A 26,800-nucleotide genomic window follows, 5' to 3' on the forward strand; every position below is an offset into this window, starting at 1 on the left:
CAATTACACAGCAGCACAATATATAAGGTCTTTCTAATTTCTTGATGCTTTGAGGTCAATTTGTACATAGCTACCTGCAACCTCTTATGCTCCAATATCAAGGTCAATATATATTCAACTCATATAATGAAGAGGTCATAAGCAGCATATCAAAAATATCTCTAAAGCCTCACCAGTACACCATCAGTCCTTACATTATGTAACAAAATTCATTATACAAATAGACTAACAATTTGTTCACATAGTTTTTCTTCTTTAGATAAAAAAAGTAGGAATAGTAGGAGTTTTTTTAAAAAAGTAGGAAATAAGAGGGCCATGAAGGCCCTGTATCGCTCACCTGACCTGTTGACCTAAAGATCATCAAGATTAACATTCTGACCAAGTTTCATTAAGATATGGTCATAAATGTGGCCTCTAAAGTGTTAACTAGCTTTTCCTATGATTTGACCCGGTGACCTAGTTTTTAACCCCACATAACCCAGATTTGAACTTGACCTAAAGATCATCAAGATTAACATTGTGACTAAGTTTCATGAAGATACAGTCATAAATATGGCCTCTAGACTGTTAACAAGCTTTTCCTTTGATTTGACCCGGTGACCTAGATTTTGACCCTGCATGACCTAGATTCGAACTTGACCTAAAGATCATCAAGATTAACATTCTAACCAGGTTTCATGAAGATACAGTCTTAAATGTGGCCTCAAGAGTGTTAACAAGCTTTTCCTTTGATTTGACCCAGTGACCTAGTTTATTTATCCCACCTGACCTAGATTTGAACATGAACTATAGATCATCAAGATTAACATTCTGACTTAGTCTCATCAAGATAAGGTCATACATGTGGCCTCTACAGTGTTAACTAGCTTTTCCTTTGATTTGACCTGGTGACCTAGTTTTTGATCCTACTGGACCCAGATTTAAACTGGACCTTGAGATCATCATGATTAACATTCTGACCACTTTTCATGAAGATATATCATAAATGTGGCCTCTACAGTGTTAACAAGCTTTTTCTTTGATTTGACATGGTGACCTAGTTTTTGAACCCAGATGACCCAATATCGAACTCATCCAAGATTTTATTGAGGGTAACATTCTGACCAAGTTTCATTAAAATTGGGCCAAAACTGTGACCTCTAGAGTGTTAACAAACTTTTCCTTTGATTTGACCTGGTGACCTAGTTTTTGACCTCAGATGACCCAATATCTAACTTGTCCAAGATTTTATTGAGGGTAATATTCTGACCAACTTTCATTAAGATTGGGCCAAAATTGTGACCTCTAGAGTGATAACAAGCTTTTCCTTTGATTTGACCTGGTGACCTAGTTTTTGACCCCAGATGACCCAATATCGAACTCGTCCTAGATTTTATTGGGGGTTACATTCTGACCAAGTTTCATTAAGATCGGGCCAAAATTGTTACCTCTAGAGTGTTAACAAGCTTTTCCTTTGATTTGACCTGGTGACCTAGTTTTTGACCCAGATGACCCAATATTGAACTCATCCAAGATTTAATTGAGAATAACATTCTGACCAAGTTTAATTAAGATTGGGCCAAAATTGTGACCTCTAGAGTGTTAACAGTCAAATTGTTGACGACGACGGACGGACGACGGACATAGGGCGATCACAAAAGCTCACCTTTGAGCACTTTGTGCTCGGGTGAGCTAAAAAGTAGGAACAGACCTAAAAAGTAGGAAAAGTAGGAAAAAGTAGGACTACTTGAAAGCCTGGAGGTAATCTAAAGAATTTTTTTTTAGAACTTGTCAATATGTACCTTATTTCTATCGTTTGACATTTTCAAAGCTTACATTATCAAGCTGTATGTATGCTTTTGGTGAAATTGAGGCCTATTATGGGTAGTCATCCTTAAACAAGAAGGCCATGATGACCCTATATTGCTCACCTGAGTTAAATTGCTTGCTTGAACAAATTCTTAGCTAAAACTTAAAACAAGAGGGCCATGATGGCCCTATATCGCTCACCTGAGAAATATGAGTCATGTTTCAAATGGCAAACTGATGCTAAAATATTAGAAAGTAGGTCAGTAGGTCACATTCATGGTCATTGAAAGTAAGATTTAAGATCGTTATGCAAAACTGTACATGTCATTCAAATTTCAAGGCTGTATCTTAAAAAACAAGAAAGTAGGTCAGTAGGTCAAGGTCACAGTAAGGTGACTCGTAATCACTTGAGTACATCAGGTAAATATAATTAAACAGTCTAGGAAATATGATCTGATAATTTTTTAAGTATTTTTTCCTATATAACTCATGTAACAAGTGTGTGTGTGTGTTCGGGTTTAACGTCTTTTTCAACAATTTTTCAGTCATATAAACGACGGTGTCTACTTGTAGCAGTGAGCACAATGCCCAACTTTATAGTGCTGCCTCACTGGAATATCATGCTGTAGACAAGTGGCATGATACTCCACCCAGTCACATTATACTGACACCAGGCTGACCAGTCCTAGCACTATACCCTTAATCATGTAACAAGTGACCACCAGGGCAGGGCCTCTTTTCACCCAAGACATATAATTTGAACAATCCTGTTAAAGGTCCACTAGGCAATGATACATACCAAATATCAAAGGCCCAGGCCTTGAACTTTCAGACAAAAAGCTTTTTATTTTTTCCCTATATAAGTCTATGTTAAACTTGGGACCCCTGGGGCAGGGCCTCTTTTCACCCCATGGTAATAATTTGAACAATTTTCGTAGAGAACCACCAGGCAATGCAAACACACCAAATATCAAAAGCCTAGGCCTTGCAGTTTTAGACAAGAAGATTTTTAAAGTTTTCTCCTATATAAGTCTATGTAAAACTGGGGACCCCCGATGCAGGGCTTCTTTTCATCCTAGGGGCACAATTTGAACAATCTTTATAGAGGACCACAAGGCAATGCTACATACAAAATATCAAAGGCCTACGTCTTGTAGTTTCAGACAAGAAGATTTTTCCTATATAAGTCTATGTAAAACTTGAGAGGCGGCCTCTTTTCACCTCAGGGTAATAATTTGAACAATTTTGATAGAGGACCACAAGGCAATGCTACATACCAAATATCAAAGGTCTAGGTCTTGTGGTTTAAGACAAGAAGATTTTTAAAGTTTTTTCCTATATATGTCTTTGTAAAACTTGTGACCCCCCGGGACAGGGCCTCTTTTCACCCCAGGGGCACAATTTGAACAATCTTGATAGAGGACCATAAGATGATGTCACATGCCAAATATCAAGGCTCTATGCCTTGCGGTTTTGGACAAGAAGATTTTTAAAGTTTTTCCTTTCGGTTGCCATGGCAACCAGAGTTCTGCATGGAATTAAATTCTTTGAACAATTTTGAAAGGGGACCAACCAAAGATCATTCCTGTGAAGTTTAGTGTAATTCTGCCCAGTGGTTTTCAAGAAGATTTTTTTAGAAAATGTTGACGGATGGACGACACACAACGCACAACAAAGGGAAGAAGGACATTAAGCAATCACAAAAGCTCACCATGAGCCTTTCGCTCAGGTGAGATAAAAACAAGAAAGCAGGTCAGTAGGTCATATTCATGGTCACTGAGTCAATTTTAAGATTGGTGTGCAAAACTGTACATGTCATCCAAATTTCAAGGCTGTATCTTAAACAAGAGGGCCATGAAGGCCCTGTATTGCTCACCTGACCCATTGACCAAAAGATCATCAAGATTAACATTCTGACCAACTTTCATTAAGATATGGTCATAAATGTGGCCTCTAGAGTGTTTGCTAGCTTTTCCTTTGATTTGACCCAGTGACCTAGTTTTTGACCCCACATGACCCAGATTCGAACCTGACCTAAAGATTATCAAGGCTAACATTCTGACCAAGTTTCATGAAGATACAGTCATAAATGTAGTCTCTAGAGTGTTAACAAGCTTTTGATTTGATTTGACCTGGTGACCTAGCTTTTGATCCCACCTGACCTAGATTTAAACTTGACCTAAAGATCATCAACATTAACATTCTGACCAAGTTTCATTAAGATACGGTCATAAATGTGGCTTATACAGTGTTAACTAGCTTTTCCGTTGATTTGACCTGGTGACCTAGTTTTTGGCCCCATCTGACCCAGATTTAAACTTGACCTAAAGATCATCAAGATTTACGTTCCAACCAAGTTTCATTAAGATAGGGTCATAAATGTAGCCTCTAGAGTTTTTACAAACTTTTCCTTTGATTTGACTAAGTGACCTAGTTTTTGACCCCACCTGACCCAGATTTGAACTTGACCTAAAGATCATCAAGATTAACATTCTGACCAAGTTTCATTAAGATATGGTCATAAATGTGACCTCTACAGTGTTAACTAGCTTTTCCTTTGATTTGACCCGGTGACCTAGTTTTTGACCCTTCATGACACAGATTCAAACTGGATCTAAAGATCATTATTATTATTATATTATAATACCAGATTTGTTGAGCACCCTTTTCATATGTAATATACGTTCAAAGGCACTTTACAATTAAACATGTGACACATCGCAGTTATGTAGGAAAATAACAAAACATGACATATGCAATCACAAAACTGAAACTGAACAATCCGATTAAACGCCTTTTTTATAAATGATATTTTCAATGGCGTTGTACATAATAATAAAAAAATAACAACAATATCATAAATGAACAATGATAATATTTACAGCCTTAATGTAACAAACAGCCATGACTGCAACCCCACCCCTGATCATCAAGATAAACATTCTGACCAAGTTTCTGAAGATAAGTCATAAATGTGGCCTGTACAGTGTTAACAAGCTTTTCCTTTGATTTTACCTAGTGACCTAGTTTTTGATCCCAGATGACCCAATATCGAACTCGTCCAAGATTTTACTGAGGGTAACATTCTGACAAAGTTTCATTAAGGTTGGGCCAAAACTGTGACCTCTAGAGTGTTAACAAGCTTTCCCTTTGGTTTGACCTGGTGACCTAGTTTTTGAACCCAGATGACCCAATATCTAACTTGTCCAAGATTTTATTGAGGGTAATATTCTGACCAAGTTTCATTAAGATTGGGCCAAAATTGTGACCTCTAGAGTGTTAACAAGCTTTTCCTTTGATTTGACCTGGTGACCTAGTTTTTGATCCCAGATGACCCAATATCAAACTCATCCAAGATTTTATTGAGGGTAACATTCTGACCAAGTTTTATTAAGATTGGGTCAAAATTGTGACCTGTACAGTGTTAACAGTCAAATTGTTGACAACGGACGGACAACAACAGACACAGGGCGATCACAAAAGCTCACCTCGAGCACTTCGTGCTCAGGTGAGCTAAAAACAAGAAAGTAGGTCAGCAGGTCAAGATCACAGTCGGGTGACACCTTATCACTTGTGGTCATCCGGTAAATATGGGAAATATGATATGATAATTTTTTAAGTATTTCTCCTATATAACTCATATATCAAGTGACCCCTGGGGCAGGGCCTCTTTTCACCCCAGGGGCATAATTCGAACAAACTTGTTAGAGATCAACTTGGCAATGATACATACAAAATATCAAAGGCACAGGCCTTGAACTTTCAGACAAGAAGATTTTTAAAGATTTCCTATATAAGTCTATTTTGAACAATTTTGGTAGTAGACCACTAGTCAATGCAATATACCAAATATCAAAAGCATAGGCCTTGCAGTTTCAGGCAAGATGATTTTTAAGTATTTTTCCTATATAACTCACTTAATAACTAAGTGACCCCAGGGCGGGGCATCTTTTAACCCCAGGGGCATAATTTGAACAATTTTGGTAGAGGACTACTAGACAATGCATTATACCAAATATCAAAAGCCTAGGTCGTATGGTTTCAGACAAGAAGATTTTTAAAGCTTTTTCCTATACAAGTCTATATAAAACTTGGGACCCCCAGGGCAGGGCCTCTTTTCACCAAAGGGGTACAATTTGAACAATTCTGGTTGAGGACCATAAGACAATGCTACAAACCAAATATCAAAGGTCTAAGTGTTGTGGTTTCAGACAAGAAGATTTTAAAACTTTTTTTCCTATATAAGTCTATGTAAAACTTGGGACCAACGGAGCGAGGCCATATTTGACCCTAGGGGGATAATTTGAACAATCTTGATAGAGGACCACTAGATGATGTTACATACCAAATATCAAAGCCCTAGGCCATGTGGTTTTGAACAAGAAGATTTTCAGTTTTCCCTATATAAGTCTATATAAACCATGTGACCCCCGGGGCGGGGCCATATTTGACCCTAGGGAGATAATTTGAACAATCTTGGTAGAGGACTACTAGATGATGCTGCATACCAAATATCAAAGCCCTAGGCCATGTGGTTTTGTACAAGAAGATTTTCAAAGTTTTCCCTATAAAAAAAAAAAAAAAAAAATTATTTATTTTTTTTATATATACTGCTATAGGAAATCCTGTATTCTTATATCCGTAATGTACTAAACTTGCTATCTGTTATTCACATTAATTTATGTAATATTTAAAAAAAAAACAGTATAAGTTTTTCCGCCATTCAACGTAACGTTTACTTCATGACGTCACGTCCGTTGTTTTATTATGTATTTATCCTGATGAAGGCGTAAGCGCCGAAACGTTGATAAAAAGATAAATATTCACGTGTTGTTGTTGAATTTTACCATTGTAAAGTTTTCCCTATATAAGTCTATATAAACCATGTGACCCCCGGGGCGGGGCCATATTTGACCCTAGGGGGATAATTTGAACAATTTTGGTAAAGGACCACTAGATGATGCTACACACCAGATATCAAAGCCCTAGGCCCTGTGGTTTTGGACAAGAAGATTTTTAAAGTTTTTCCTTTTGGCTGCCAAGGCAACCAGAGTTCTGCATGGAATTCAATTCTTTGAACAATTTTGAAAGGGGCCACGCAAGGATCATTCCTGTGAAGTTTGGTGTAATTCTGCCCAGTGGTTTTCAAGAAGAAGACTTTTTTTAGAAATTGTTCACGGACTACTCACAACGGACGACGGACATCAAGCTGTCACAATAGCTCACCTTGTCACTTTGTGACAGGTGAGCTAAAAATGGCAAACTGATGCTAAAATATTAGAAAGTAGGTCAGTAGGTCACATTCATGGTAACTGAAAGTCAGTTTTAAGATCGGTATGCAAAACTGTACATGTCATCCAAATTTCAAGGCTGTTTCTCAAACAAAAGGGTCATGATGACCCTGGATCGCTCACCAGAGTAATATGAGCTACATGTTTCAAATGTCAAACTGATGATTTTTAGAAATTTTTTGGAAGATTTTCCGATGTACAATCAAGTAACCCCTGGGCGGGGCCAATTTTACCCCGAGGGTCATGATTTGAACAAAGTTTGTAGAAGTCTACTAGGCAATGTTACATATCAAATATCTAAGATCTAAGCCTTCTGGTTTATTTTTAGCAAATTTATGAAGATTTCACTATGTACAATCAAGTAACCCCTGGAGCTGGGTTAATTTGACCCTTTGGGGGGGGGGGGGGGGGGGTGTCAAGATTTGAACAACTTTTGTAGAGGTCCACTAGGCAATGCTACATGTCAAATACCTAAGCTCTAGGCCTTCTGGATTTTTTAGAAAATTTTGAAGATTTTTTTATGTACAATCAAGTAACCCCATGGGCTGGGGTCAATTTGACCCTGGGGGTCATGACTTGAACAAATTTTGTAGAAGTCTACTAGGCAATGCCACATGTCCAATATGTAAGATCTAGGTCTTCTGGTTTATTTTTAGAATATATTTGAAGATTTTCCTATGTAAAATCAAGTGACCCCTGGGGCGGGGTCAATTTTGACCCCGGGGGTCATGATTTGAACAACTTATGTAGAGGTCCATTAGGCAATGCTACATATCAAATATCTAAGCTCTAGGCCTTCTGTTTTTTGTTTTAGAAAATTTTGAAGATTTTTCTATGTACAATCAAGTAACGCCATGGGGTGGGGTCAATTTGACCCCGGGGGGTCATAATTTGAACAAATTTTGTAGAAGTCTACTAGGCAATGCTACATGTCAAATATCTAAGATCTAGGCCTTCTGGTTTATTTTTAGAAAATTTTTGAAGATTTTCCTATGTAAAATCAAGTGACCCCTGGGGCGGGGTCAATTTTAACCCCAGGGGTCATGACTTGAACAAATTTTGTAGAGGTCCACTAGGCAATGCTACATGTGAAATATCTAAGCTCTAGGCCTTCTGGGGTTTTTTTTAGAAAATTTTTGAAGATTTTCCCTTGTAAAATCAAGTGACCCCTGGGACGGGGTCAATTTTGACCCTGGGGGTCATGATTTGAACAAATTTTGTAGAGGTCCACTAGGCAATGCTACATTTCAAATATCTAAGCTCTAGGCCTTCTGGGTTTTTTTTTAGAAAATTTTTGAAGATTTTCCTATGTAAAATCAAGTGACCCCTGGGGCGGGGTCAATTTTGAACCCAGGGTCATGATTTGAACAACTTTAGTAGAGGTCCATTAGGCAATGCTACAGGTCAAATATCTAAGCTCTAGAGCTTCTGGTTTTTGAGAAGAATTTTTTTTAAGATTTTCCTATGTAAAATCAAGTGACCCCTGGGGCGGAGTCAATTATGACCCCGGGGTCATGATTTGAACAAACTTGGTAGAGGTCCACTAGGCAATGCTTCACACCAAATATCTAAGCTCTAGGGCTTCTGGTTTTGCAGAAGAAGATTTTTAAAGTTTTTCCTTTTGGTTGCCATGGCAACCAGAGTTCTGCATGAAATTCAATTCTTTGAACAATTTTTAAAGAAGACCATCCAGGGAAAATCCCTGTGAAGTTTCATCAAAATTGGCCTGTTGTTTTAGGAGGAGATGTTGTTTAAAGGAAAGTGTGGACGGACGCCGGACGGACAGATGCCCGGACGCCGGACGGTGAGTGATCACAATACCTCACCCTGAGCACTTTGTGCTCAGGTAAGATAAAAACAAAAAAGTAGGTCAGTAGGTCAAGGTTACAGTAAGGTGACACGTAATCACTTGGATACAACAGGTAAATACATTTAAACAGTCCAGGAAATATGATCTGATAATTTTTGAAGTATTTTTTCCTATATAACTCATATAACAAGTGACCACCAGGGCAGGGCCTCTTTTCACCTCAGGGCCATAATTTGAACAATCCTGTTAGAGGTCCATTAGGCAATGATACATACCAAATATCAAAAGCCTAGGCCTTGAACTTTCAGAAAAGAAAATTTTTATTTTTTTCCCTATATAAGTCTATGTTAAACTTGAATAATTTTGGTAGAGAACCACAAGGCAATGCAACACACCAAATATCAAAAGCCTAGGCCTTGCAGTTTCAGACAAGAAGATTTTTAAGGTTTTCTCCTATATAAGCCTATGAAAAACTTTGGACCCCCAATGAGGGGCCTCTTTTCAGCCCAGGGGCACAATTTGAACAATCTTCATAGAGGGCCACAAGGCAATGCTACATACAAAATATCAAAGGCCTAGGTCTTGTAGTTTCAGACAAGAAGATTTTTAAAGTTTTTTCCTATATAAGTCCAAGTAAAACTTGAGGTCCCCCAATGTGGAGCCTCTTTTATCCCAGGGTAATAATTTGAACAATTTTGATAGAGAACCACAAGGCAATGCTACTTATCAAATATCAAAGGTCTAGGTCAAGAAGATTTTGAAAGTTTTTTCCTATATAAGTCTATGTAAAACTTGTGACCCCCTGGGTGGGGCCTCTTTTCACCCCAGGGGCAAAATTTGAACAATTTGATGGAGGACCATAAGATGATGTCACATGCCAAATATCAAGGCTCTAAGTCTTGCGGTTTTGGACAAGAAGATTTTTTAAGTTTTTCCTTTCGGTTGCCATGGCAACCAGAGTTCTGCATGGAATTAAATTCTTTGAACAAATTTGAAAGGGGACCACCCAAGGATTATTCCTGTGATGTTTGGTGAAATTCTTCCCAGTGGTTCTCAAGGAGAAGATTTTTTTAGAAAATGTTGATGGACACACGACACACGACGGACATTGAGCAGTCACAAAAGCTCATCATGAGCCTTTGGCTCAGGTGAGCTAATAAAAACTAGAAATGTGTCACAGACACGAATGCCCCCACAACATGAGAAAGGTCACAGGCATGGTATTGCTCAGAAACAGGTTGTGTAGTAATTATTGTAATTATTTTGTTAAAATTGTAAGTCCACAACAACAGGGTCAAGGTGACCCTGGATTGCTCACCTGAGTAATATGAGCCACATGTTTCAAATGGCAAGCTAATGCTGAAATATTAAGAAGGTAGGTCAGTAGGTCACATTCATGGTCAGGCCTAAAAAAAAAAAATGTCTGTTTCCTGTAACCCGACCGTCCGTAAGTTTTTACCGCTGACCGCAATTTTTTTATGGGCCGAAATTCTAGATTCTGATCATATCCTTATTGATTATAGGGATAATTTAGTTGTACGCGACCTTGTCGCGCATAGTAACGAGCGTTCCTGGTTCCGTTGACATGAAACAACATTTGTCGGTAGACTCGAGGTTCCGGGTTTTCACCCACGAAAATCGAGACGTTTTCTTTGATGCATATCAAGTTCAAAAGTTCTGCCCCTTGTCAATCAAAATCTCAGTGAATTTCAATACTGTTCGCCGCCACAAGCGGAAGTATGACAGTAGGCGGAGCGTCATATACTAATTAGCTACTGACAGATGTCAATCACGCCATGCGCCGACTGACACGTGGTCATCTCGCGGTTTGTATTTTAGTACAATAATGTCCTTCATTATGAAAGGTGTTTATTGATCAATGTGTAAACGTTAATTGATAAACAATTCGTAGAAGAGCAGCCTATTATCATGTTTGTACCACTTGTTCAGGGGTCACGCTGTCGGTTGCACTTGTGCCATTTGCGACCAAAGATTAATTGTGGCCCCGAAAATGTCTAATTGGCAAAAACGGCCTGAAGCTATGTCTGTCTGCAAAACTATGAACTTTACCTGTTACACAATGTTTACTGAACAAAAGGAATCAGTGTAGAAAAAAACTTGTATGTAACCAAAATATCGGCAGGTCCACTATCAAAAGTTGGGTAGACCGATAGTCAACCAATTTTCAGTCACGGACTGCAAATAAAATAAAACCCTTAAAAGTGAAAAATAAGGGGGAAAATCGTACCCATATCGGCGAATTCACAAAACAAAAGTTGATTTTGCCTTAGTACAGCATTCTACAGTTATAAGCATTGGCGAGTTCAAGTCAGGATACCACGAATGGACTACTCCACCGATCGGGAGTGTGGTTTTTACGGGTAACTTTACCAAATTGAGTAATTACATCTGGCAAAATTACCTGGATTGACAGGAATTTACCCGCGAATCGTAAAAATATCAAAACGTCATGCTGGTAATTTTCCATTCCACAAGCATGTGCGCCATATCGTAATACTTAATTTACATCGCAGTTACTTTTGACACAAAAAGTGGCAAATAGGTCATTATCGTTCACGGTCTGACACATTTACATGTCAGTTTATTCGGGATATTGCACATTCAATTTTAAAAAATTAAAGATAAAAACTTTTTTACTGATTTCTTCTCAACAATTAAAGGAATCGAGAAAGTACGATCAGACAGTGATGTGTCACATGGCGCGAAAACATGACGTAATGCAATGACCATCTTGGGGAAACTATACCGCTTTGATCTCCACTGCAGATGCCACAATAACCAACACAGTTCTTTTAGCTCTTTAAGGGGGTGTTAATTGATGATGAAAACGAGGCCAATTACTTAGTTAATCATCAGAATGAATACCGATAATTGTTGATGTTTTTTTTTCACTTTCAACACTGGTCGGGAGGATGATGATTGTGTCCATATTTTGGGACGCTTTTCAAAATAATTATTTTTCGGGATAACAGATTGCTACAGTCTTCCATTTTTAGTTATTTTAGAAATAAGTCCTGTTTCTTGAGTCATATGAAGTTATGACGTCTACAGCATCACAATTTATGAGATAGAATTGGAGGTCCACTAAAGTCTGAGCAGGTCTACTAGATTTTAGCAGTTGGTGAACCTGCTGGCAACTGCTGAAAAAAGTTAAGGTCGAGGCCTGATTAGGCAGTTAATTGGCGATAATAAGGTTACTAAACACTGAAATGTTCTGACACCTACTAAAAAAAAAAAAAAAAAAAAAAAAAAAAAAAAAAATTCCTACCTACCGACCCCCATTTTTTTCAGCATGTTATAGGAAACAAACATTTTTTTTTTAGGCCTCACTGAAATTCAGTTTTAAGATTGGTGTGTAAAACTGTACATGTCATCCAAATTTCAAGGCTGTATCTTAAAAAACTAGAGCTATCACTAAAGGTGATGAATGTACCCAACTCATGCACTGACACAGTACATTGCAATTTGACACACACAAGACTGCATAATTATGTGGACTGTATGTATACAGACTGTATGTATACAGTATAGTAACAAAAAACAAAGTCCCATAACTATGCAGAATATTTATCTAAAAGAACGTAACATGCACCATGCACAACTAGGGTTGGTACTGATCACTTGTGTGAAGTTTCATTAAATTATGTGCAAGGGTTTGGAAGATTCGGTGCGCACAAGATTGCATATGCAGACTGTATGTACATAGTATGTTAACAAGAAACAAAGTCCCATAACTCTGCAATTTTTGTTGTTGAAAGAACCTAACATGCCCCATGCACAACTACTGTTGTTACTGATCACTTGTGTGAAGTTTCATTAAATTGTGTCAAGGAGATGAGGAGAGATGGAGCGCACAAGATTGTGTCTATGTATATAGTATAGTAACAAAAAACAAAGTCCCGTAACTCTGGAATTTTTTTTTCTGAAAGAACCTAACATGCCCCATGCACAACTACTGTTGTTACTGATCACTTGTGTGAAGTTTCATTAAATTGTGTCAAGGGGATGAGGAGAGATGGAGCGCATAAGATTGTGTCTACGGACAGACAGACAGACAGACAACCTGAAACAAGTATACCCCCCTTACAACTTTGTTGTTGGGGGGTACAACAAGAAAGTAGGTCAGTAGGTCAAGGTCACAGTCAAATGATCCCTAATCGCTTGGGGTCATCAGGTAATTATAATTAAACAGTCTAGGAAATATGATCTGAAATTTTTTGAAGTATTATTTCCTGTATAACTCATAATTATAACAAATGAACCCCCAGGGTGGGGCCTCTTTTCACCCCAGGGGCATAATTTGAACAAAATTGCTAGAGATCCACCAGGCAATGCTACATACCAAATATCAAAGGCCTAGGCCTTGAACTTTCAAATAAGTCCTATAAGTGCTTACTGATATAAATCCATTGTGATTACAATCAGGGGAGGTAATCAGATATAAAATAACTCTGGAACCTACGTTTGGATCTGACAGATTCGTGATGGAATCCAAGATTTATTGTTGTTGAAGACATTTTGGAAGTTTGTATCAAATCAAACCATAAATGAAGTCTCTATATGGCTGCAAAGCCAAAATAGCAAATTTTGGACCTTTAAGGGGCCATAACTCTGGAACCCATGATGGAATCTGGCCAGTTCAACAAAGGAACCAAGATCTTGTGGTGATACAAGTTGTGTGCAAGTTTGCTTAAAATCAAATCATAAATGAAGCTGCTATTGTGCAGACAAGGTCAAAATAGCTAATTTTGGCCCTTTCTCTGGAACCCACTACGGGATCTGACCTGTTCAAGAAAGGAACCAAGATCTTATGGTGACACAAATTTTGTGCAAGTTTGATTAAATTCAAATCATAAATGAAGCTGCTATTGTGCAGACAAGGTCAAAATAGCTAATTCTGGCCTTATGAGGTGCCATAACTCTGGAACCAATACTGGAATCTGGCCAGTTCAAGAAAGGAACCAAGATCTTGTGGTGATACAAGTTCAATAGTTGTGTGCAAGTCTGGTTAAAATCAAATCATAAATGAAGCTGCTATTGTGCAGACAAGGTCAGAAAAGCTAATTTAGGCACTTTCAGGGGCCATAACTCTGGAACCCATAATGAGATCTGACCGGTTCATTTAAGGAACCGAGATCTTATGGTGATACAACTTTTGTGCAAGTTTGATTAAATTCAAATCATTAATGAAGCTGCTATTGTGCAGACAAGGTCAAAATAGCTAATTCTGGCCCTTTCAGGGCCAGTTCAAGAAGGAACCGAGATCTTATGGTGATTCAAGTTATGTGCAAGTTTGGTTAAAATAAAATCATAAATGAAACCACTATCGTGCAGACAAGAAATTGATGACGCATGGACACACGCACTGACTGACGACAGACGAAGGGTGATTACAAAATCTCACCTTGTCACTATGTGACAGGTGAGCTAAAAAAAAACAACAAGAGGGCCACGATGGCCCTATATCGCTCACATGAGTACCATTGCTTTAACCAAAAAGAAAGAAAAAATTCTTACAAGGTACAGATATGTCAAATTACACCTAAAAATTGGGAGGTACCATCCACGTTGTACCACAGTAAAGTGGTCTCGGTTCTTGCCTACGGCCAATAATAAAAAAGTTACTAAATAAGCTATTTATAGTAACATAAAAGGGAAGTGATTAAAAAAAAATTATTGTAAGTGAACAAAAGAAGGATCTGCCAAATAAAAACAAGAGCACTGCAATGCAATGCAAATGCAGAGCAATATACACACAAAACAAATTCATATGACCTTTGATGCCTAAGTGTGACCTTGACCTTGAAGTGAGCCATCCGAAACATGCGCTCTGCACATCGTTTCAATGAGGTGAACATTTGTGTCAGGTTTCTTTGAAATCCTTCAAGGGGTTCAAGAGTTACAGAGCGGAAGGGAAATTGCTAACCAAGAGACAGACAGACTGACACCGAGGTGATAACAGAATATGTCCCTTCAGGCGTATAAAAAGGAATCGAGATCTTATGGTGATACAAGTTGTGTGCAAGTTTTGTTAAAATCAAATGAAGCTGCTCTTGTGCAGACAAGGTCAAAATAGCTAATTTTGAGCCTATCAGGGGCCGTAACTCTGGAACCAATAATGGAAACTAGCCAGTTCAAGAAGGAAACCAAGATCTTGTGGTGATACAAGTTGTGTGCAAGTTTGCTTAAAATCAAATCATAAATGAAGCTGCTATTGTGCAGACAATGTCAAAATAGCTAATTTTGGTCCTTTCAGGGCCCATAACTCTGGAACTCATACTGGGATCTGGCCGGTTCAAGAAAGGAACCGAGATCTTATGGTGATACAAGTTTTGTGCAAGTTTAATTAAATTCAAATTATAAATGAAGCTGCTATTGTGCAGACAAGATCAAAATAGCTAAGTCTGGCCCTTTCAGGGGCCGTAACTCTAAAACTCATAATGGAATCTGACCAGTGCAAGAAAGGAACCAGAATCTTATGGTGATACAAGTTGTGTGCAAGTTTGGTAAAATTCAAATCATAAATAAAGCTGCTCTTTTGCAGACAAGGTCAAAATAGCTAATTTTGGCCCTTTCAGGGGCCATAACTCTGGAACCCATAAGGGATCTGGCCAGTTGAAGAAAGGATCAGAGATCTTATGGTGATACAAGTTGTGTGCAAGTTTGGTTTAAATAAAATCATAAATGAAACCACTATCATGCAGACAAGAAATTGTTGACGGACGCACGGACGGATGCACAGATGACAGATGAAGGGTGATCACAAAAGTTCACCTTGTTACTGTGTGACAGGTGAGCTAAAAAGGCCATTCCATGGACTGGACAGAAAAAACACACTATTGAACTTTGATCTCCATGTGTGACCTTGACCTATGAGTTAAGAGTTCTGGGTGCCGCACATGACATGTCTTCTGATTATGGGGCACATTTATGCCAAGTACCAGACACAAAACATGGATTGCTAAGTTATAGACTGGACAGGAAAAAAACCCTGTTGGTCTTTGACCTCCAAGTGTGACCTTTGACCTTTGAGCAAGGGGTCTGGGCTGTGATAATCATGGTGAACATTTGTGCCAAGTAAACTTAAATTCATTTGATGAATGACAGAATTATGAACCAGACAAGAAATTGCAGACAGATGGAAAAATGCAATCCTATAGTCCCTAAAACTGGTTATAAATCAGTAGGGACTAATAAACATAAATTTGATACTTAACCTTGCCTAAGGAACTATATAAATTTAAGGCTCATTGTATCTATGATTTGCATTAACAACTATGTATTTAGCCAAAATTCAATGGTACTTTGTTCCTAGAATAAACTTACAAAAAAACTGCTTACTTAAATGTGATTGATCACCTTAAAAAGTACGGAACAAGCCAGGTAATAATGCCAGTGTAAACATTTTGTCAAAGTCTAAAGTGTGTACACATTTTGTCTAAGTCCAAATAAATTATAAACAAGAAGCTGCATTCAATAAACGCTTGATGCCCCCGGTGGCATCCTTGTCGATACAAAGCAATCTAAGTCCAAAAGGAGGTCAAGTTCAAGGTCAAACTGAGGTCAGGTGATGTCTGAAGATGAGGAATGGTCACAGGTTACATCTGCATTAGTATCAAGTCATTCTAGTAAGGGGTATTGATGCTAGACGAAACGGTCCCATTTGGTTAACCTCGTACGGACGGACGGACAGGACAATCACTATATGCCTCCTGCATCAGTAGATGCCGGGGGCATAATAAAAGCTCCACTTACCAAAACTTCAAGACCCCTTGCTGAGCTGAAAAGAAACAAGAAGGCCAAGATTACCCTAGACTGCTCACTTTACATTCACAGTTGCATTGAACAGGGTTCAAACAGGAAGCTCAGGCAAAAAACACTTATTGGCTAATAATTGTATCCCAAGTCCAAATAACTTTTTGCTTTCAAAACATCATTTGTTGCCATATAACTGGACATAGGTGTACATGATGGGCCAGCAGCATTTGTGGTTGAAGTGACAGGAGTGGGTGGGGGATCGTCAGTTCCAATGCTGACAAATGAGTTTTGCTTTCTATTTTGCATTTAGGAGTATCTAATCCTGTTAAAGTAGTTAGCAAACACGCCAGTCATGGATTTCTCGCTCTTACTGTGCTTCTGTCTCCTTTAGCATGAGATCCTAGGGCACTATCACCCATCTGAGTAATGTCAATTACTTTTCTGCAGGATCACCAATACGCTTTGGATTTTTCATTGCATTCCCTTGCCCACGTTTTGGACCATTCCCGATTTGAAACACACTTTCCCATACTAATAAACTATCAAACATGCAAAAAACAACAAATTTTCAGGAAAAAAGAGGGAGCTGTTTTTCCACATCAGCAAGGGAAATAGTACTTATCAAATAGTACAAAGTTTCGTACTCAGTTAGAAAACTCCAAAGTCGAAAAATACCGAGTGTTCGAATCCTTCACTTCTCTTCTGAGATCTCTAAACTGCCGGTCTGCACTGTTTTACAAGAATTCTGATAACTTTGGCAGAAATTATTAAAATTCATGTACTTTTCAAGGATATTCAATAATTTTCAAGTACTTTTCAAGATGAAACTCATTTTCAAGGACTTTTCAAGACACCCCTTTTTTCAAGCCTGTGCTAACCCTGTTGAATAATTTTGGAACGAGGAACAATGTTGTTTCAGAGATTTTCAAAAATGTCCATAAAACCATATAGGGAAAACTAGCCCTGACCCCTAGTGGCCATGTTTTTTAAACAAGAGGGCCAAGATGGCCCTAAATCGCTCACCTGAGTAACACACAATAAGAGTGTAAACATGTTTTACCTAGTGATTTCATAGAGACTAATATTCTGACCAATTTTCATTAAGACTGGACCAAACAAGAGCTGTCTCCATAGGATGACACATGCCCCCGATGGCACTTTAAATGAATATATAGTTATGGCAGATGTTAGAGTTTAGGACCTTTGAAAGGAGCTGGGTCTTGCGCATGACACGTCGTCTTACTGTGTCACACATTCATGCGTAGTTATTTTAAAATCCATGCATGAATGACAAAGATATGGACCGGACACGCCCATCAATGCACTATCATGAAAAATGACCTTTAACGTCTAAGTGTGACCTTGACCTTTGAGCTACGGACCTGGGTCTTGACCGTGACATGTCGTCTTACTGTGGTACACATCCATGCCAAGTTATTTGAAAATCCATCCATCGATGACAAAGATATGGATCGGACACGCCCATCAATGCACTATCCCTTAATGTCTAAGTATGACCTTGACCTTGAGCTACTGACCTGGGTCTTGCGCGCAACACGTCGTCTTACTGTGGTACACATTCATGCCAAGTTATTTGAAAATCCATCCATCGATGACAAAGATATGGACCGGACACGCCCATCAATGCACTATCCTTTAACGTCTAAGTGTGACCTTGACCTTTGAGCTACGGACCTGGGTCTTGCACACGACACATCGTCTTACTGTGGTACACATCCATGCCAAGTTATTTGAAAATCCATCCATCGATGACAAAGATATGGACCGGACACGCCCATCAATGCACTATCCCTTAATGTCTAAGTGTGACCTTGACCTTTGAGCTCCGGACCTGGGTCTTGACCGTGACATGTCGTCTTACTGTGGTACACATCCATGCAGAGTTATTTGAAAATCCATCCATCGATGACAAAGATATGGACCGGACACGCCCATTAATGCACTATCCCTTAATGTCTAAGTGTGACCTTGACCTTGAGCTACTAACCTGGGTCTTGCGCGCAACACGTCGTCTTACTGTGGTACACATTCATGCCAAGTTATTTGAAAATCCATCCATCGATGACAAAGATATGGACCGGACACGCCCATCAATGCACTATCCCTTAATGTCTAAGTGTGACCTTGACCTTTGAGCTACAGACCTGGGTCTTGTGCGCGACATGTCGTCTTACTGTGGTACACATTCATGCCAAGTTATTTGAAAATCCATCCATCGATGACAAAGATATGGACCGGACACGAAAAAAGCGGACAGACCGACAGACTGACAGACCGACGGTTCAAAAACTATATGCCTCCCTTCGGGGGCATAAAAAGTGGCCTCTTGAGTGTAAACAAGCTTATTCTTTGATTGTCCTGGTGACCTAGTTTTTGACCCTACATGACCCAGATAAATATTCATCTGATATTTCATGCACAGAAACATTCTGACCATGTTTCATGCACATCTAATGAACAAGAGTGTTAACAAGCTTTTCCTTTGATTTGACAGGGTGACCTAGTTTTTGACCCCATATGACCAAGTTTTGAACCAATTTTCATGAAGATAGGGTCATAAATGCGGCCTCTAGGTTGTTAACAAGCTTTTCCTTTGATTTGACCTGATGACCTAGTTTTTGACCTGACATGACCCAATTTCGATTCAGGTCTAGAAATCATCAAGATAATCATTCTATGCAAGTTTGTATCAAATCAAAGCAAAAATGAAACCTCTATATGGCTGAAAGTGCTAAACGAGAAAATTTTGCCCCTTTCAGGGAAGGTAACTCCAGAACCCATGATGGAATCTAGCTGGTTTTTGAAAGGAACTGAGATCTTATTGTGACTTAAGTTGTGTGTAAGTGTAGTTAAAATCAAATATAAAATGTTACTTCTATTGTGTTCACAGGGTAAAACTTAACAAATTTTGGCTCTTTCAGGGGTCAATCAGGGGCCGTAACTCCAGAACCTATGACTGGATCTGACAGATTCATCATGGAATCCAAGATTTATTGTTGATGAAGATATTTTGCAAGTTTGTATCAAATCAAACAATAAATGAAGTCTCTATATGAGGGGCATTCAATGTGTAATGTTACTCCATATGTAGTTCCGTAACCGCTGGTTATTTTTAGATGCGGTTTTCGGCACATTATAGAGCAATTTATTGGGAACACAATGCTATAAAAATTATAAAAATCAGCAAGTTCAAAGTAAAACTAGAAAATGCTTTTGTAAAAAAGCGCATGTCTCCCCAAATGCTAAGTCCTATAGGCAAGAAGTCAATAGGGGTCAGGAGCGAAAGTCAAAGAGACACTGATGGTTGCCTGCAATAGGGATCATCTACTTGGCATGTCCAGTCATCCCGCTAAATTTCAACACTCTTGGCCTAGTGGTTCTCAAGTCACTGTTCAGGCTCCTGTGACCTTGACCTTTGATCAAGTGACCTCAAAATAAATAGGGGTCATCTACTCTGCATGTCCAATCATCCTATTAAGTTTCAACATTGTAGGTCAAGTGGTTCTCAAGTTATTTCCAAAAAATGATTTTACATGAACAGGCCACTGTGACCTTGACCTTGACTCCAAAATCAATAGGGGTCATCTACTCTGCATGTTCAATCATCCTATGAAGTTTCAACATTCTGGGTCAACTGGTTCTCAAGTTATTGATCGGAACTGGTTATCAATGTTCAGGCCCCTGTGACCTTGACCTTTAACGGAGTGACCCCAAAAACAATAGGGGTCATTTACTCTGTTGAACAATCATCCAATGAAGTTTCAACATTCTGGGTCGAGAGGTTCTCAAGTTATTGATTGGAAATGGTTTTCCATGTTCAGGCCCTTGTGGCCTTGACCTTTAACAGAGTGACCCCAAAATCGTTAGGGTTCATCTACTCTGCATGACCAATCATCCTATGAAGTTTCATCATTCTGGGTCAAGTGGTTCTCAAGTTACTGACCGGAAATGGTTTTCAATGTTCAGGCCCCTGTGGCCTTGACCTTTCACAGAGTGACCCCAAAATCGTTAGGGGTCATCTACTCTGCATGACCAATAATCCTATTAAGTTTCAACATTCTGGGTCAAGTGGTTCTCAAGTTACTGACCGGAAATGGTTTTCAATGTTCAGGCCCCTGTGACCTTGACCTTTGATGGAGTGACCCCAAAATCAATAGGGGTCATCTACTCTTCATGATCAATCATCCTATGAAGTTTCAACATCCTGGGTCAAGTGGTTCTCTAGTTATTGATCGGAAATGGTTTTCAATGTTCAGGCCCCTGTGACCTTGACCTTTGACGGAGTGACCCCAAAATCTATAGGGGTCATCTACTTTTCATGACCAATCATCCTATGAAGTTTCAACATTCTGGGTCAAGTGGTTCTCTAGTTATTGATCGGAAATGGTTTTCAATGTTCAGGCCCCTGTGACCTTGACCTTTGACAGAGTGACCCCAAAAACAATAGGGGTCGTCTACTCTAGCAGCCCTACAACCCTATAAAGTTTGAAGGTTCTAGGTCAAATGGTTCTCCAGTTATTGCTCGGAAATGAAGTGTGACGTACGGACGGACGGACAGGGCAAAAACAATATGTCTCCTGGGGGAAACATAAATATAATCATTTTAGTGAGGTGTACTCGGGTATACGGGACCATAATTATCATTTAGGTTTGTCCTGGGCATCAAGACTCTCAGAAAAATGAAAAAAACTTGTAAAATCACAAAATTCTATCATTTTTCTACGTGGTACAGCAATTTGTGATGCGTTTGCGTTTGTTTTAAACTATTTATTGCATTTTTAATTTTACAACACAACTAAACAAGAGGGCCATGAAGGCCCTGTATCGCTAACCTGACCTATTGACCTAAAGATCATCAAGATCAACATTCTGACCAAGTTTCATTAAGATATGGTCATAAATGTAGCCTCTAAAGTGTTAACTAGCTTTTCCTTTGATTTGATCCGGTGATCTACTTTTTGATCCCCACCTGACCCAGATTGGAACTTGACCTATGGATCATCAAGTTTAACATTCTGGCCAAGTTTCATTTAGATATGGTCATAAATGTAGCCTCTAGAGTGTTAACTAGCTTTTTCTTTGATTTGACCTAGTGACCTAGTTTTTGACCCTACATGACACAGATTCAAACTGGACCTTGAGATCATCAAGATTAACATTCTGACCAAGTTTCATGAAGATATAGTCTTAAATGTGACCTCTACAGTGTTAACAAGCTTTTCCTTTGATTTGACCTGGTGACCCAGTTTTTCACAGCAGATGACCCAATATCAAGCTCGTCCAAGATTTTATTGAGGGTAACATTCTGACCAAGTTTCATTAAGATTGGGCCAAAATTGTGACCTCTAGAGTGTTAACAAGCTTTTCCTTTGATCTGACCTCGTGACCTAGTTTTTGACCCCAGATGACCCAATATCGAACTCGTCCAAGATTTTATTGAGGATAACATTATGACCAAGTTCCATTAAGATTGGGCCAAAATTGTGACCTCTACAGTGTTAACAAGCTTTTCCTTTGATTCGACCTCGTGACCTAGTTTCTGATCCCAGATGACCCAATATCGAACTCGTCCAAAAATTTATTGAGGGTAATATTCTGACCAACTTTCATTAAGATTGGGCCAAAATTGTGACCTCTAGAGTGTTAACAAGCTTTTCCTTTGATCTGACCTGGTGACCTAGTTTTTGACCCAGATGACCCAATATCGAACTCATCCAAGATTTTATTGAGGGTAACATTCTGACCAAGTTTCATTAAGAATAGGTCAAAATTGTGACCTCTAGATTGTTAACAGTCAAATTGTTGACGACGGACGAATGGACGGACGACGACGGACACAGGGCCATCACAAAAGCTCAAACTTGAGGTTGATTCCACCTTGAATGAGTGTTGAGAGCGATTAATCAAAGTTGTAAGAACTGGTTTCACAATCGAGAATTAAGATACTAGCATCAACTAAAAATACAAGAATTTTTTAAACGATGATTATCGCGCCTGACATAATTGCAAAAACTTATTGTACTCACCTTATCATTTTTCGAGTAAAAATATACACACTCAATTTAAAACTGTTATAAACTTTATTACAATCTCAATATTTTGGACATAAAATTGTCCAGTATAACCGAGTACACCTCACTCTAATGATTATATTTTTACTTTGAATCTACCGATTTTTTAAATTTATATATATATTTTTTGTTGCCAATAAATTGCTCTATAATGTGCCGAAAATCGCATCTAAAAATAACAAGCGGTTCCGGAACTACATACCAAGTAACATTACATATTGAACGCCCCTCGTATGGCTGCAAAAGCCAAAATAGCAAGTTTTGGCCCTTTATGGGGTCATAACTCTGGAACCTATGATGATATCTGGCCAGTTTTCGAAAGGAACCTAGATATTATGCCAATACTAGTTGTGTGCAAGTTTGATTAAAGTTGATTTCAAAATGTCGTCTCTATCGTGTTCACAAGCCAAAAATAGCACATTTTGGCCTTTAAGGGGCCATAACTCTGGAATCCATGACAGGATCTGGCCAGTTTTCAGAGGGAACTGAGATATTACGCCAATATGAGTTGTGTGCAAGTTTGATGAAAGTTGATTGCAAAATGTTGTCTCTATCGTGTTCACAAGCCAAAAATAGCAAATTTTGGCCCCTTAAAGGGGCCATAACTCTGCAACCCATGATTGGATCTGGCCAGTTTTTGAAAGGAACCGAGATACTATGCCAACACAAGTTAAGTGCAGTTTGATTAAAGTTGATTGCAAAATGTGGTCTCTATCGTGTTCACAAGCCAAATATAGCTAATTTTGGCCCTTTAAGGGGCCATAACTCTGGAACCCATGATGGGATCTGGCCAGTTTTCGAAAGGAACCGTGATTTTATGCCAATTCAAATTGTGTGCAACTTTGAATAAAGTTGATTGCAAAATGTGGTCTTTATCGTGTTCACAAGTCAAAAATAGTAAATTTTTGCCCTTTAAGGGGCCATAACTCTGGAACCCATGATGGGATCTGGCCAGTTTTCGAAACGAACTGAGATATTATGCCAATACAAGTTGTGTGCAAGTTTGATCAAAATTGATTGCAAAATGTGGTCTCTATCGTGTTCACAAGAAATTGTGAACGGACGGACAGACGACGGACAAAATGCGATCACAAAAGCTCACCCTGTCACTATGTGACAGGTGAGCTAAAAAAAACAGAATGATGTAAAGGAACTTAGTGAAGGGTAACCCAAGGAAAATTGCTGTGATATAATTTCAAATTGATCCAGCAGTTTCAGTGGAGTAGATTTTTAAAGTTTTCTATATAGTCATATAGGGAAAAACCAGCCCTCCCCTCTTCCAAGGCATTTATTATATTGAACTAAACAGAATTATCCGAAGGAAAATCAGACCAGCTGTTTCAGAGGAGAACATTTTCAAAATTTTCCGTTTAGTCATTTAGGGAAACTAGTCCCTGAGGGCCATGTCTATTTTACTAAGGGCAATTCCAGTACTGAATGTATGGGGTGGGGGTCAGATGGCACCCAAAATTTTTATTGACGGCTGGTGGGGTCCTTAATAATATTGTAATTATGGATGGTGGGGTCAGCCAGAAATGGTGGTCCTCACAAAAACCGTCTTTATTGGTGGTGGGTTGGTGAAAAAATAAACATGAACTGTCCGAAAGTCAGCCAATGCTCGACTATTCAAATTGTTGTCCCAAAAGCAGGAATATTACCCTAAATGTTAAACAAGAGCTCGTAGAACAAGAAAATCCTCCTTGATGCATTCAGTAATTACACAAGAAGCAGAAATAATTTGGTCACTGTGCACTGGACGTTTGACATATTGACCTCAAATCAATAATTATGGGTCATTTAGCAGTCATAACTAAACTCCGTATCAAATGTGATCTTAGACCAAAGCATTCTCCAGTTTTTTTGGCAAAGAAAGTTCTACTGTTCTGGGTCAATGTGACCTTGACCTTTGACCTACTGACCTCAAAATCAATAGGGGTCATCTGCTGGTCATGACAAACCTCACTATCAACTTTTATGATCCTTAGTCATAAGAATTCTCAAGTTATCATCCAGAAATGGTTTACCTGTTCCAGGTCACTGTGACCTTGACCTTTAACCTCAAAATCAATAGGGGTCATCTGCTGGTCACGACCAACCTCCGTATCAACTTTCATGAATCTAGGCCCAAGCATTTTCAAGTGATTGTCCGGAAATGGTTTTAACTGTTCAGGGTCACTGTGACCTTGACTTTTGACCTAATGACCTCAAAATCGATAGGGGTCATCTGCTGGTCATGACCAACCTCATATCAACTTTTATGATCCTTAGGCATAAGTGTTCTCAAGTTATCGTCCAGAAATGGTTTAAATGTTCCAGGTCACTGTGACCTTGACCTTTAACCTCAAAATCAATAGGGGTCATCTGCTGGTCATGACCAACCTCCGTATCAACTTTCATGAATATAGGCACAAGTGTTCTCAAGTGATCGTCCGGAAATGGTTTAACTGTTCCGGGTCACCGTGACCTTTACCTTTGACCTACTGACCTAAAAATCAATAGGGTCATCTGCTAGCCATGACCAACCTCCCTTTCAACTTTCATGATCCTAGGCCCAAGCCTTCTTGAGTTATCATCTGGAAACCATTTAAATGTTGCAGGTCACTGTGACCTTGACCTTTGATTTACTGACCTCAAAATCAATAGGGGTCATCTGCTGGCCATGACCAACCTCCCTATCAACATTCATGATCCTGGGCCCAAGTGTTCTTGAGTTATCATCCAGAAACGGATTGGTCTACAGACAGACAGACAGACAGACAGACATACTGACCGACATCTGCAAAACAATATACCCCACCTTATCCGAAGGGGGGCATAAATATCTATAGAGTTTTCAATCCAGTATCAGCATTAGTTTGAGTAACTTAACCAGAAGTTTTTAACTTCAAAATGGGACATAATTTTGCAAAATACAATTTATAATTATGTGACTAGTTTTATAAACCCAAAGAAATGTTTCAATTCAATATTTCCATTAGTTTTCTTTTCAACTACAAGTCGCTACTTTACTGACCGCGATGCACAGGCCGCAATTTGACATCACCGACCTAACAGTTTGATATTATTATTTTTTTATTTCTGTTCATTAAATATTCTTTTCGTCTCGTATCTTCCTGTTGAATTTGCAGTCTGGATCATAATTTTGAACTTATCGAGAGCAGCCTTAATTGCCGAAAGTATTACGTCCTGACTTAATAGAATCGTGTACTGTATCCAGCACTTCTGTAGAGGTCAATAAAATCTGTTGAGACCGATTCATTCTTCCTCCTTCCCTGCCTGTCATACGCACACATGTATTCTAACTGGCATGTAACGTGTTTCAATAAATATCTGTAATGTCATATACCACTTAAGGCCGTTTCGCATATGCATCAAAAGAAATAGAAAGCAGCTAACAATAGTTTCAGAAATTAAATCAAAGCCAAAACGAAAACATGCATAAATTGAGGACAAGTTCTCTGTATGAAGATCACTTTCCCTGAAAATAATCAAACTTTCCCTTGCTCATACAAATAACTCAAACAATCCTACAGAATCCTCGTGCAGTTCCAAACAATTTGTATGTTAAATAAACAAGAGGGTCATGATGACCCTGGATCGCTCACCTGAGTAAAATGAGCTACATGTTTCAAATGTCAAACTTATGATAAAATATTAAGAAAGTCAGTAGGTCACATTCATGGTCAATGAAATTCAGTTTTACGATTTGTGTGCAAAACTGTGTAAGTCATCAAAATTTCAAGGCTGTATCTTAAACAAGAGGGCCATGATGGCCCTGTATCGCTCACCTGAGTACTATTGCTCAAAATGATATGATCAAGTTTTGACATAGGGCATAGGCATATACATTTTAACAAGATTTGAATAAATTTTGTAGAGGTCCACTAGGCAATGCTACATGTCAAATATCTAAGATCTAGGCCTTCTGGTTTATTTTTAGAAAATTTTTGAAGATTTTTTTATCTACAATCAAGAAACCCCATGGGGCGGGGTCAATTTGACCCCGGGGGTCATGATTTGAATAAATTTTGTAGAAGTCT

The 26,800-nt window shown here is 38.8% G+C and overlaps 1 protein-coding gene across 1 annotated transcript in view; it reads right to left on the reverse strand.

Moving 5' to 3' along the window:
- Positions 1-26,800, reverse strand: part of LOC123533211 (ATPase MORC2A-like) — a 361,550-nt gene that overhangs the window by 171,578 nt on the left and 163,172 nt on the right. The window contains 1 exon segment of the mRNA XM_053519548.1: positions 16,666-16,690. Coding sequence (XP_053375523.1) covers positions 16,666-16,690 — 25 coding nt within the window.

Source organism: Mercenaria mercenaria, chromosome 12 (genome assembly GCF_021730395.1).
Source record: "Mercenaria mercenaria strain notata chromosome 12, MADL_Memer_1, whole genome shotgun sequence".
In the NCBI taxonomy this organism is placed as follows: Eukaryota; Metazoa; Mollusca; class Bivalvia; order Venerida; family Veneridae; genus Mercenaria; species Mercenaria mercenaria.